The 14,710-nt window shown below is 38.6% G+C and overlaps 1 protein-coding gene across 3 annotated transcripts in view; it reads left to right on the plus strand.

Moving 5' to 3' along the window:
• LOC136860653 (uncharacterized) overlaps positions 1 to 14,710 on the plus strand; it is a 314,102-nt gene that overhangs the window by 96,136 nt on the left and 203,256 nt on the right. For 2 of the 3 annotated variants that reach the window (XM_067138771.2, XM_068225547.1), the window contains one exon: positions 9,212 to 9,328. The exons of the other annotated variant lie outside the window; for it this stretch is intronic. In XM_067138771.2, coding sequence (XP_066994872.2) covers positions 9,212 to 9,328 — 117 coding nt within the window. The remainder of the gene's footprint in view (positions 1 to 9,211; positions 9,329 to 14,710) is intronic. 3 annotated transcript variants of the gene reach the window in all.

The raw sequence follows: 14,710 nt of genomic DNA on the forward strand, positions 1-14,710 counted from the left end.
GAATTATTTACAAATGAAAGAGCATTTCAATATGAGATGGTAAAATGACGCTGAGCCGATGACTACCAGTTTACTGCCTTCACGAAAACACGTGAGCTGCAACAAGCATGTTACAATAGTGTAAGTAACGAAGTTTAGAAAGATGGATATCTGCTTAATTACACAAAAACAATGATTCCCATACAAATTTACAATGCCTCGCGCCGTCGAACCCCGGTGCAAACAAAAATCACCACAAAATTTACAATGACCTGACTCGGTCACGAACCCTAGTCCCATGACAAGTAAGGCGTCCAAGATACCTATGCACACAATATAAAAGGACCCAATCAACACATACATGGGTGTCAGGATAAAACGGGCCAGTGTTAAAATATTACGTAAAACAAATAGGACATAAAACAAATCTCTCTCTGCTTTCAAAACATGAAGGTCGTTTCTTCCCCTCTCTGCATTCTTGACATACTGCAGACGACCAACCCACAAGCCTGTGACGTCAAGCTCAATGACCTCCACCCTCACCATTCCACTTGCGGCAGTCCCCTAATTTATGAGCTCAAACGGGGTGACAGGCTAAAGTCTTGCCTTTCAAAGAACACTTCACGTAGTCAGCTGCTAAAGCCCTCATTTAAATATACCTGGGCTATCTGCCCTCGTCTTAATACCTCCAGCAATCTCGCTCATCTTACTTATGCCTCTCATGGGCTAAATCCTGGTGCTACAAAACACTAATCATTAAGCGATCGTCACATGGCCATACTAGGCATTTCCAAAATATATTCAATAAACTTTCAATGGTTGGGCTCTCTCATGCCAACTGCAAATTTTACTTCTGCCTCTCATGGGCTCAAATCTCTTAAATATTTGGACTCGCTCGCTCTATCAGTGAATCTGGGTGAATTACTGGTCACCACTTGGTCACGACTTGGTCATAACGATACACTTCTACGTCTGCAGAAACAAATGCCTAAATGCGATCTAATAAAAGTACCTATCTGTAGACTACTTCCATGCCTAAATGAGTTCAAACAGACCCTTACAAAAACACGTACGTTAAAATAACGTAATCAAAATGAACTATAACTTCGCTAACAAGGACTCTACAAATAACATCTACCTTAAAGTACGGGGTTCGAGTTTGAGGCCTAGCTCTAAATTACAAGGGAAATTTTCCTACTACCACAAATATGTTGACTGACGGCCCCCATATTCCTATCTAAATTTAAATGACATGCTTGAAACAGAATTGGAAAGCTCTGACCTTAATTTATCGGGGACATAGCGGAGCGGCCATCCCTGTGGACCACTGGATCTACCACATTCTGATAGACTGCAGAGCTGGCATCAGATACTGTTGACCACTTGGAGACATTCTTGCTTGTGTGGCGTCTTCGTACAGCTCCCTCTGTAGTCGGAAGGTGTCCCCTTCGATGTTGTGCTGATCAGGTGCTCCCAACGTTCCTGGATCGATGCCCGTTGTTGTGTTGGCTTCAGCTCCTGGTTGTGGCTTCTTTGCAATGATGCTGTCAAACACTCGTTCTGACTTGATGCTGGGGTAACTGAAAATAAATTCATATATTACAGACTGTCCAAACTCGATGCCTGTTTCCACTACTAGCGTGTCTCACACGTCACACTGACCAAGTCTCGTTCAGAGTTTTAACCTGGTACACTATAGTTTCTTCACTACTCTCAGTCACTGTTCTATCACCCTATCACACGGACAACATATAGTTTTATAATTCCTAACCTGAGCCAATATTAATTCTAGCAGTTCGTCCGTAATCCCTTGACCTCACAGAAAATTGAAGCTACTAGTTCATTAGTCTCTTATAAGCAGTACCTCATCTCCCCATAGCAGATTCTCACAGGTAAAATCTTAAATTCATCTGAATATTCAAGTTGAGTACTTACTTCCTTGCAGAAATAGCAGTACGGGTAGTCGGTGTAGCTCGAAGACAAAGCGTTGTTCTCAGTACCATCACGCAGTATGACGATTCGTTCACGCAGCCTCTCGGTCCATGAATGACCCTGATATGCTCTGGCGGCCTTAATTTATAATTCCGGATAGCGTCATCAAGCCGCTTGACTGCGTGCAATCTTAGCGCGCCCGGGAAAATTTCCCGCATTAATTATATCATGAGCTCAAATTAGCGAATGCATTAATGAATGCAGCTCTAATGCCTATCAAAATAAAGCAGAAATAATACAGGTTGCAATTCTTGTCTCAAATCCAATGCATCTCTTCCGTAACCAAAGATATTAATTTATTTCATTCTTCCCTCCTATAATAAGTTTAGCCGGGAACTGGAAAGCGTCCCCAATCTTCATCAAGAGGCTTGGCTTGGGACATAACTCCTTTAAATGAGTTCTGGAGATTTCTCATAATGACGCTCGCGCTCACTTCACATAAGAACGCTTCTTCTGGACCCCTTTATGACATATACTGTAAGACATCGGCTTCGTGGGTGGCCTTGTGTGATTCCAATATCCAATACTCAAATTAATACAATTGTTCCAATGAACAGAAGGGTTCAGTATTAGTTATATTTGGAGACATATCGTACATTACATCACTGCTTGGGGGTTTCTAGTGAACAATATTGTTTTTTTCCAGAATAAATTGCATGGATGTAGAAAATATTTCTAAATTACTCCAAGAGATTATTTCGGAGGACGATGAGGAAAACGAAATTGAAATTAACTCTTGCGAATCAAGCACGTGCATTCCAGATCCCCTTCCGTCAGCTTCTCATGAGACTCCAAACCAACTGCGGGAAACCCGTTCATCAGCCGCAATTCTTTCCATAAGCGATGATGATGCAGAAGACGCAAATGACAGTGGTTCATCATATGTGGTTTCATCTGAAAGTACTTCAGATGATTCATACGTCGAAGGCTCGGAGGAAGAAGATCGGCCTCGTCCACGTAAAATACAAAAGAGGGACAACCTTCAGCGTCAAGTTAATGGACAACCACCTGGGGATCAGCTGCGACAACGAACACAACACACGGGGCTGATGTCTGCAAATGGACAACCAGGCCTTCAAACACCAGTGATTCAGGTAGGACAGAAAATAAACCTTTCATGGTTTGATGTCACTGGACAACATCTTAAACAGTTCCAACGTCCACCAACAGAAAAAATTCAGAATTTATGTGACAGGGATACGCCAATAGAGATACTCAAAGGTATAATTAGTAATGACATTATTAACTTGATACTGGTGGAAACAAACCGCAATGGAAAAAACACAAAACAAAATAAATGGGCAAATATAACTGAGCCCGAGTTGTGGAACTTCTTCGCACTCATTATTTATATGGGGCTAGTAAGGTACCCTAAAATATCAGACTACTGGTCAAAGCATTTTTTATACCGCAGCGCTTTTGTACCGTTAGTAATGACACGTGACCGATTTAAGGATATTTTGAGATTTCTTCATTTTGCAGATAATGCCACACTAGATAAGTCAGACAAGCTCAGTAAAATTAGACCTTTGCTTGACCTTCTTGTGCGTAATTTCAAAACTTTCAAAGTTCCTGGGGAAGCTGTAATAATTGATGAAACAATGGTGCCTTTTCGAGGTCGTTTGTCTTTTAGACAATACATCCCTGGTAAAGCTTCAAAATATGGTGTTAAATTGTTCAAGTTGTGTGATTCGAAAGGATACACTTACGAGGTAATTGTTTATCAGGGAAAGGTGACCCATGTTCCTTCTACATCTGATGAACGAGTCAGTAATATTGTTGTTAAAAGTTAATGCAGGATTATATTGGCCAAGGTCGTACTTTGGTAACAGACAACTTCTATAATAATTTGTTGATTGCCCAGTATTTGATAGAAAATGACACACACTTGGTAGGAACTGTAAGAAAAAATGTGAAAGGTATTCCCAAAAATGTACTGATATGTCCATCAATGAAGAAGGGAGAGATAGTTGGCAAAGAAAGTAATTCTGGAATTGTTGTAGCAAACTGGAAAGATAAACGTAATGTGAGATTCATCTCTACGAGACATAAATTAGATATGATTGATACAGGAAAAAAGAATAGGAAAGGCGAAAACGTAGTGAAACCTGAAGCAATTTTATACTACAACCCAAAGAAGCAAGGTATTGACTTATCTGACCAACTGAGCAGCTATTTCACTGTACTGAGGAGAACAATTAGGTGGTATAATAAAGTTGCACTGGAACTTCTGCTTGGAACGGCTGTTGTGAATGCGCTCATTTTACATAATGAAGTAATGGGGGAGAAATTTCAAATTGGAAAATTTAGAGAGGAGTTGGTCGTTGGAATTTTGGGGAACAGTGTGAGAAAAGCAGCTACTCTCTCCACTTCTCCCAAACACAGTCATATTTTGAAGGAAACAGAAGAAAAAGATGGCCGAAATAGAAAAGTACGTAAACGTTGCGTCAGTTGTTACGCAGAACTAGTGAGCATCCATGACAGAACTTATGCTCAGAAGCACTGCAAGAAAGTGTCCACGTACTGTGAGGACTGTCCCAAGAAGCCATCGTAGTGCTTGCTTTGTTTTCATAAGCAACACTGAAGTGGTACCTCACATTGTTGCATTAATTCCCTTTTTTACCATCAGTGTATTAGTTTAACAAATTATTAACTGTTTTAATAACCCATGTGTACGATATAGTTTTCTTTACATTATTATTATTAATAATAATAACGATGCTGTTAAATATTCGACTCTAATACAACTGATAGTTATGATTTTCTGAACTGTGTTAACTTGAATGTCTCTATTCTTATATTTGTATATATTTTCTTCATATAAAATGATTTGAGTAATGGAACCAGCATATTGAATACTTTCTTAATTATCCTAGCTCCTATGTACTCCCTGCATGTCCCACTGTATACGAAGTTAGTTTGCCTTATGTAGAGACGAACCAGAAAGGACGAAAGCATAATCTGTGAACGGCGCGCGACACGGCTCCAGTATATATAATGTGTCATGAGACCGCCGGCGGGTCTCACCGTCCAGAAGTAAAGAGTTGGCGTGACCCGCCGGCGGGTCTCATAGTCGCCAAAGTGTTAAATTGAGCTTTATCTTGCCCTTGTATGACAGATTCGATATTTCGCCTACATTAGCCAATTATTTTTATATCTCCCCCATCGCCTGCCCCCCCTCGAATAGTTTTGAAAATAAAATACTGCCCATGTCCTTCAGGGATAATGTATATTTACATTAGTAAAATAATTTCTAGAATCGATCCATTAGTTCCTGAGATTAGCCATTACATACAAACAAACTGTACCTCTTCATATATTAATATAGATTACATCATCTGCAAAAAGCCTTATCTCTGATTCCAGGTCTTTACTCACATCATTTAGATTTATAAGAAATTCCCCTCTTAATGATTACAGAATCAGATAAACCTTCACATACTCTAATTCTCTGAGTTCTGTTTTCTAGAAATATAGCCATCCATTTAGTCACTCCTTTGTCTAGTCCAATAGCTCTCATTTTTGCCAGTAGTCTCCCATGATTTACCCTATCAAATGCCTTAGATAGGTTGTGAATCAGGGTTTGGCATGGACTTTCCGAAGTTCAGTCTTTCTTTTGAAGGATCACAGTTGAGGTAGTCTCAAAACTAGTCAGCTAGAATTGTGCGGTTCTCTTTGGTGTTTGTTTTTAATGTTCCATTTGCTTAATGAAAACATAAAGATGGTGGTTGATACTTTGATAAATTGTCGTGGAAGGTGTAGAAATTCCCAGTGTTGTTTTTGAGGAATTCTTGCTAGATTTCTGTCAGTTGTTTTCTTTCATAAACTTGTTTCTCCGGTGGATACTTTTGAGGTAATTTTCTGCACCTTTTAGAAGGCCTCAAATTTTTCAGTTGTTCGATGTCCATTCCACTGATTCTACACTTTCATCTGGTCGTAAGTGGCTTTGATGATGAGTGTTGTTGTTGTTGTTGTTGTTGTTATTATTATTATTATTATTATTATTATTATTATTATTATTATTATTATTATTATTATTGTTTCAAATAGAGTTCTGGCCTGCTGTATTATCACATTAAATTCTTTGGTACATTCTCTTAATTACTGATTTTTACTATAGTGTTTTGCAGAAATTTCACATCTTGGTAACAGTTGTGAAATACAAGCATACTTGAAGACTCCCTCCCGGAATTTGAATTGATCTACAAACAAGAAAGAAATCACATTATAAAACTTACAATTTTTTCATGTTGGAAAGGAAATATGAAGGTGTAAAAATGTTACATTTGATCGGTTTTTTTAAATTAGGATGAATACTGTCAAAAGTAATTCTAAATTTGGTATACTTCCTGCTTCCCCCCCCCCCCCCCCGCATTTGTTGCATATATTTGACAGATAATTTCAGAGAAGATGGCAACAGCAGCACTGGACTCTGGAATTAGAAAGAGAAAGATCTATAAGCACTAACATTAGTTAGAGTATTTTATATATGTCCGACCCTCATCCCATTTTTTTATGGGGTTGGTTGGATATGATGCAAGATGAATCTTTGTAGCGAGTTTTTATACCTGATGACCTTCCTGATGTCAACCTCATCAGAGGAGTTGATGAGATGAAATGAATGATGCGATGTACAACAGTAGAAAGAGAGCGGTTGATACTCGGTGCCAACATATAGCCTACTCCTGTTACGTAGCACTAAGGAGTCTGCCCAAGACTTAAAATCCCCATCTGACAGATGAATCGCCATCAACAGCGTCATATACCGTCACTCCATATGAGCGTTGTGGAGAGGTTTGGAATTGAATCCAGGCTTTAGGCACGCAGTCTGTATCAGAAATTATGGACCACCACCTGTCACCTTAATGATCATGGCCACCAGGCGGGCATAAATAACATTAGTTAAAGTAAGTTAGTAATAACCCCACAAGAACCTCGAGCAAAGTGAAATTGTGGAATTGGCAATGGAGGAAGCTTATAATGTTTTTTTAGCTTTAGCGAGTACACATGACAGTACCAGAGGAAAAGTTATTGAATTATGATTCAAGGTAGGTTATTACTGTCAGTCAAATGCTCACAGAAGTTGCAAGGCTCATGCAAGACTGCAATTTTTTGCCATTATTGTTTGTAGTTGATATGTATCAGGGTAATTTTGAAGTGGAAAGGAAAAAATAAATAAATTCACAGATATTACCTCCCTGTAGCAAGATATATTTGTTCCAGTTTTCTCTTTTCAGACATCCTTACCACCTTTCTTTACCTCCTGTCTGTCAATGGTTATATCACTCATTTATTACGTCATAATTCAAACTGCCTGTTTTGAGTTATGTATACCAGTTAAAAGTACATGCAAGAATCAATAAAATGGAATACATAACTCAAAACAGGCTGTGTTTGAGTTATGGCGTTCTTGATGAGCAATAGGTCTTGAGCCTAGTCTTTTATTGCAGATTGAGTGTGTAACAGATATACAGTACTTCTCCTTTTAAAATTTTTCTTTGTTCAAATTCTTGTGAAGCCTGAATGTTTCATGAAGTTCATCAATAATCTGTAATGTTCAATATGAGATGTATTATAAGATTTCATTAGTGATCATGTATTGGTGCCTGTGTGCACTCGTGAGCAATTGAATTAGCTACTGTAGTGGGGTAATGGCACTGTGCTTGGCCCAGTGAATGTAACTGAAGGGCGTGGTATGTAACAGCAAGGACATCAGACATTGTTCGAGCCGTACAAGTAACAGTTGATTACAGGATGGGTAAGATAAAAGACCTCAACACATTTAATCACAGCCAGATTGTCTGTGCCAAAGATTTGAGCCACTCCATTTCTGAAGTAGTTCAGACACTAGGCTTTCCAAGGGCCACCGTATGTAGAGTGTGCTGTTAATACGTGGATTTGGGCAAAACTACGGCCACCAGGGTTAACTGTTGTGGTGTATGGCACATTAATGACAGGTTGCTGCCAGCTAGCTTGGATCATAACAATAGATAGGCAGACCACAGTGCAGCAGATCACTTTTCAATTCATTGCTAGACAACAGTGACGTGTGAGCAGCCATACCATCCAGAACTATCTCCTCACTATGGGGTACCAAAGCAAGCGTCCCACGAGGGTACTTCTGTTTAACACCCATCACAGGGCATGATGACTGACTTGGGCTAAGGAACACCGCCATTGTATGTTTCGAAGCATGGAAAAAGGTCACATGGACGGATGAGTTGAGGTACTTGTTGGTACATGCTGACGGTCGGGTCTAAGTGCATCATCATCTACATGAGGCAATGGATCTTTCTCGTCAGCTGGGTACAGTTCGAGCCCGTGGTAGTGGGGTCCTCGTTTGGGGACTGAGCAGAGGCAATGGGTCTCTCTTGTCAGCAGGGTGCAGTTCAGCCCGGTGGTGGTGGTATCTTCATATGGGGACTAATCAATTGGGATGAAATGGATTTTCTGGTACATCTGACAGTGCCCTCACTGGCAAATTTTACAGGAACCTGCTGCTCCAGTACTTTGCAGCAGGCAACCTGTACCTCCAGCAAGACGATGCTTCAGCCCGTTGCTCTGAAATTATGGCTGACTGGTTCGATGAGCAGTTCTTGGGTGTGAAGATGCTTGCCTGTACCCCGAGAAGCCCCAATCTCAATCTCATTGAACACATGTGGTATGGTGTTGAGAGGGATGTGTGTGTCTTGGACTCTGCCTCTACCAATCTTCGTGGATTATGGGAGGTTGTGAAGCAATTGTGGATCAGTATGGCTCCCCAGTGCTTTCACTGCTTTGTGTAGTCCATGCTACTTTGCATTACTACAGTCATAAAGATGAAATGGGGTGCTATACACTACTTACTAGGTATCTCTAATTTGATTGCTCATTAGTGTATATCAGGATGAAATTGTATTTTTATGCTGTTGAATATAAATGTATTATTTGCACTTTTCAGTGGTAAGGATATGCAGCTTATAAACCGCTGTTATAAGTTTTCTGCATGATTTGGCAATATGGGGTAGAAAATTATAAATTTTTTTCTGCTCTGTATATAATATTCCAGTTCTTCTACGTGTGAATTAGTATGGATTGTAATATAGAAGATTTAACATTATGTATCTGAGCGTCTTCAGTGTATTATTACAATACTTCCTTTTTGTATGAAATCTTTATTACAGGTGATTGTGTTAATTTGTTGCAATATTAGTAGTTTGTGCATTGGGTGGGATGAATACAGTATGGCTTGGGTATTCAGGAGGTGGGTCGGCGAGGCCGTAAACGTGGTCGGAGGGAGGAATACTGGGATGTATGGGACTGCGAACAGCTCAAACGATCAGCTGCTGTGGAATGCCTCATGTCTGCTACTGATCAGGTTTGTTTGTAGAGCTGGCTTGTAGTTGGCAATGTACTGCACATCTATTTGCTTGTTTATCCATGTATTTTTTTGACTGGAATGTATAGTTCATGCATGTTTTATGGCTAACAACACAGTAGTTATTCTTAAACTCTAAAGTACACACACATACGAAGTGAAAAGAGAAATGAATGTGAGGTTGCTAATTTTTTCATGGTAGTTAACTACTTACATCTAGAGTGTGTTCCTTAATTTTTATTCCATATTATTGTAATATGTGTAAGGGCCATATTTAACATTTTTGCCACCCTGGGGCATTAACAAAATGTGTCTCTGCTCCCTCCCCCCACAAAACAAAATTGCTGGTATGTGTGAAAATAATCAGGACGACTATGAATAACACTAGCCTGCAAATTAAAACATTTTTTGTGCGGTAAAAACGAAACTAGGTGGGTTTTATGTATTTCTTAATGCAGAATTCGAGAAAAAAAATTAGTTTTGGCGAATCACGTCTGGTTTGGTGGCAATTTTACAAAATATTATTTTGTTCTTATGTAAAATTGTTGATACTTAGTATTGATTAAATTTGATGTATTAATGTAAATTTCAGCTTGCAAAACGTAATCATATTTTTCATGCATTGAATACACATATGCCGCTTTGTAAGCAAGTAGATAGTATGTATTATATTTTTAATGTATATTGAAATTCGTGAAGCTGAAGCATAAAGCGCCTATTTAGTTTCAACTGTACAGTTGCTTTTAAATTAATATAACCATACCTTGAATAAAAATTACATGGTTAAACATACATGGTTTTGTTACTTACATTATGTGCAGGTTAGATTCACACCTCCGCCTTTTCCCATTTTTCGTGGAATTTCCGGGTTTTTGAAATTCATGAATGATCTCTAGAAGGGTCGTCTCGTGCAAGCGACCAACAGTAATCGGCCATCATGTTCACATCCCAATGTCCCTGATAGCGTCGTTCTGCATCTTTGAGATCCTGGTGAAACCTTTCACCTTGTTCTTCACTGACAGCTCCTAAATTTAGACGGAAATAATCCAGATGCGAAGCTAAGAAATGAAGCTTACGGCTCATATTACAACCAAGTTCCTTAAACTTGACCAACATTTTCCTTACAATTTCTTTGTATTGAGGGTCCTTAATGTTGCCAAGGAATTTAGTCACTTCATCTTTGAATGCGTTCCATGCCTCTTTCTCAATTTTTGGTCATCGTGTCTGTGAAAATTTTATCCTTCATCTGTTTACGAATCTGTGGTCCATCAAAAACGCCTTCTTTGAAATTTGCATCTAATAATGAGGGAAATTTAGTGGATAAATATTGGAAGCATAGGCTACTTTTATCTAATGCCTCGACATACAGTTTCATCAATCCAAATTTTATGTGCAAGGGTGGAAGTAGAATTTTTTCACGGTCAGTAAGACTTACATTCAAGACATTTTTGGATTCTGGTTGTAGTTGTTTCCTTTCTGTCCAATTCACTGTATCCCAATGTTTATCCCGTCTCCTGCTATCCCATTCGCATAGGAAACGGGGAAATTTTGTATAGCCTTTTTGTTGTCTCAGCAACAATCCAATGATCTTCAAATCACCGCAAATTTGCCGCCCATGCTCATGATATTTAATTTTTTCAAGCACCAACTTTAAGGTCTTGTATGTTTCAGACATTTTTGTGTTGTGTGCAAGAGGACGGATGCCAGAACATTTGTATTATGAAGCAAAACAGCCTTTAAACTTATTTTGGAAGAGTCAGTAAAAACACGCCAGTTACTCGGATCATACTCTTTCTCTCCCAAGCGACGTAGAAGATTTGAAACATCCGTACAAAATACAAGTTCATCTTCTTGAGTATAATACTTTCGGACTGTTATCTTTGAAAGGAAACTGCTTTATCAGTCCATCATAAACATTGCATAAGGGCTGGGGCTTTTAACATTTCTGATTATTCAAATGGTCTAAGATGAAAGACAAACTCTCAACTGTCTTATCCTTAATCCTACATACCTCGCGGTCTATTGCGTATCTGGGGGAGTTATGAATTTACCAGGAAGTCCCAAATTACAAAATGAAAATTTAGACAGCAATAAACCTATAATAAAATGCAAACAATAACAAATCAAATCACATAATTGTATTCTAAAAAAAGTTGCGCGAGAACATCTCTCAATATTACATCTTACGAATTCATGCAGATAATAAAACACTGAATTGCGTCAAAACTAGACGTGATAGGAAACAAATAGCATCATTTTTGGAATCAGGGCAGCGATTTCCATAAGAACTACATATTTTCTATTTTCTATTTTACTGCAAAATCATGTTGGCTAGTGTAATCAGTATACAAATTACAAACATTAAAGAGGAAAAAATACACAGAAAAATATTACGTCAAGAGTCACTGAAGTTGTGCTTGGCTTCTCTTCCCAATATGAGAACACTGAAGAGAGGTATTTTAATATTTAAAAAAAAAAATTTCACGCTGTCTGTTTGCATAGGCATCAATCACAATATCAGAGTTCACTTTCATTGCACATAAGAGAAAATACCTGTAAGCTTTCCTTAGAACAAGAATGAAGATATGTTTTAATTTGTTGCAGTGAATGAATGTTCGGCTAAACTGTTAGGTACAGGGGTGCAGAGATTAAAATACAAACTGATGTCTTTGTATGTCTATGTAAACCCTTTTGTTCAATCAGAGAGCTTATTTCTTGAATATTTTTAGGAGAATACATTAATTAAATGACTGCATAGTTGAATATATTCTTGACTTATTGCCTCGTCTAGGTCAGTACTATAACGTGAATGTAGAGCTGCAGCTGATGAAGCTACCTCTTTTGACGTCAGGTTTCTTATATTATTCAGGAATAACATTTTTGTTTTTGTATCTTTATATGCTTCCCTGCATTTTTCCGACTCTGCAGCCATGTGGTTGAGCTTTGCCTAGTATGTCCCTACTTGAAATTCCTCCCTTGGGCTGTCGCGTCTCATTATGAGAGTTCCTAGTTTCATCAACTCTTAATTTCCTTTTTCTTTGCTTTCTGCTGGAGCCATATTCAGTGAGTTTAGATTTTTCAATGGAAAGTTTCTTCAGAATGGTTATACGTGTTTCAGTTACATACGTATATCAGAAATCATAGAGTTCAACTGCTATACTTAAATCATTATTAACTGCCTGAACATTTTCCTTACACTTTCATATCTTTCTAAAATTGCTCCTTAAACAGTCACCAAAATACAGGGTTGGCCGTAAGTCGCTTTACCTCTCTTTATTTTGTTTTGTTTTATTTCATTTTATTAAGCCGGCGTTGCTCATTACACGTTCATGTGCACCCTTACTTAGTACTGCGTGGATGTATTAACTATGGTATGGTCCTAGTGAATAGAAAGCATATAAAATATCAAAATTAATGCAGTTATTTATTTAGGAATAGAAAAACTTGGATAGTAGCAGGTTTTAAGCATGGAACATTTGTCACACTAGAATGAAACCTTTACATCTTGGTTAAAGAACAACGATCATTCATGTACAGTAATGTGTGCAATGTTCAGTGTGCTGCAGCTCTGTGAAGAACACATAATATCATCATACATTCCATGTGCAATAAACGATAGTGATGGTAACTGAGTTATGACTAATGATCTGTATGTAAACTGCCCAGTTCCAGCAGTGCATGATTTATATTGTGCTGGAATGTCAGTTTGTTATCAAAACTTTGTCTTTCTCCTCGGAACATGCTGTATATTCTGCGCCAGAGTTGTGATAACTCTTGTATACTTCATCGGTTTTGTTTGAGTTGCTGTCATTGTTCAAGTTCACTTCTTCCTCTGCACTGTGGGCAGTATTTGATTAGTTGATGACATAATAACTACTTTAAATTTATCACCAATGGTTACTGTCTCTCACAACAACAGATTTGTTAGTATTTTGGGCACCAACTGTACAGTATGTGAAAATGTTTATCATTGTTACTCGCTAGGAGTGTTCCATTCACTAAATGTGCAACATGATGTTCTATAATGAGTTGAGGGTCATTATTTACTAATATGCTAGGAATGCCATGGCCTCCTTCTTCCTAACAATCAGTTTGAAAGGTATAGGAATTATCCAAAGCTCAGGTCTTCAACATTCTCACAATAAGCAGAATACTGAGTAAGGGAGTGCACAGCGCTCATTGTGCAAGTAATCACTTACGTTGTAAGATGTATTCAATATCTGTCCAAAATATAATTGTGAGCACCACCATTATTGTAATGCAACTAAATATGATGCCATGTTCGATGAGAGGTTTTCTAGAGAAAATCTTCAGTGATCCAAACATTTCTCTCACAGCGGCCCGCAGATTGCCTGGTGTTCGGTAGCACTATTGTCTGACTTTATCATTAATGAAATCCCACAAAGCACTGTCTGGACTACAGTAGTCAGGGCTCTTTTGTGGCCAGGTCAGTCAACCTTTCTGGAAACAATTCATTAAGGCATTCTCTAACCCTGATAGCAAAATGCATGGGGGCTCTATCTTGTTGCAGGATAATGATCTTTACTATTGCTGCTTCAATGAGCTGGAGATAGAGCCATTGTTGGAGCATCTCTTCGTATGGCTGCCCATAACCAGAACCATTAGAAAAATATGGTTCAAAATGTGGTTCATAGTCATGCCGACTCAGATAATGACGTGGTGGATTCTTCTCCAGTATTCCTGTGAGAAATGGGGATTGTCCTTTATACAAAACACAATGTTGCAATTTCTTGAATTTTGGTACATTGTGCACTTACCTGTGAACCTTTGTGTTCATGTTCTGAATGGAATCCTTGGAGAAGGACAGCACAAGTATCATGTCAAATGTCCATATCAATATCACTCAATTCTTTAACAGACAGTGGTTGAAACTGTTTTGGGCCTAAATCTTTCATCTTAAGTAGTAACATTTTGTCCAAGGTATTCCTAGATCTGCCGAGCGTGTACATGCTGATTTAACAGGTGACTGCTCCACGGATGTCTGCACATTGGTGCATGTACTGCGTGTCTCCTGCTTTGTCCACAATTATTCACATTCCCAGTTTCAAAAGCTTGCTTTCAGCATCATGATGATGTCCTATTTTGGGGCAGGGAAACTCCAAACCTGCCATCGCACCAGTATTGCGTCTCTCTTGTACCCACACTGCAACAACCAAATGTTGTTCAACAGAATATGAACTCGTGTCAACCACCATCACAGACAAACATTCTAGTTCGAACAGATGCATGCAGCTCTTTCCGGTATTGTTAAGATCGTTGCTTGTTATGAAATGAAGAGGGAAAAGAGACTTCCTTGTAGCTGTTTCCAGTTTTAACAACCCTGTAGCTTCACTCCTGGTCACTGATTTTTCAGCTTTCTCC

This window comes from Anabrus simplex, chromosome 1, assembly GCF_040414725.1.
Source record: "Anabrus simplex isolate iqAnaSimp1 chromosome 1, ASM4041472v1, whole genome shotgun sequence".
NCBI classification, from domain to species: Eukaryota; Metazoa; Arthropoda; class Insecta; order Orthoptera; family Tettigoniidae; genus Anabrus; species Anabrus simplex.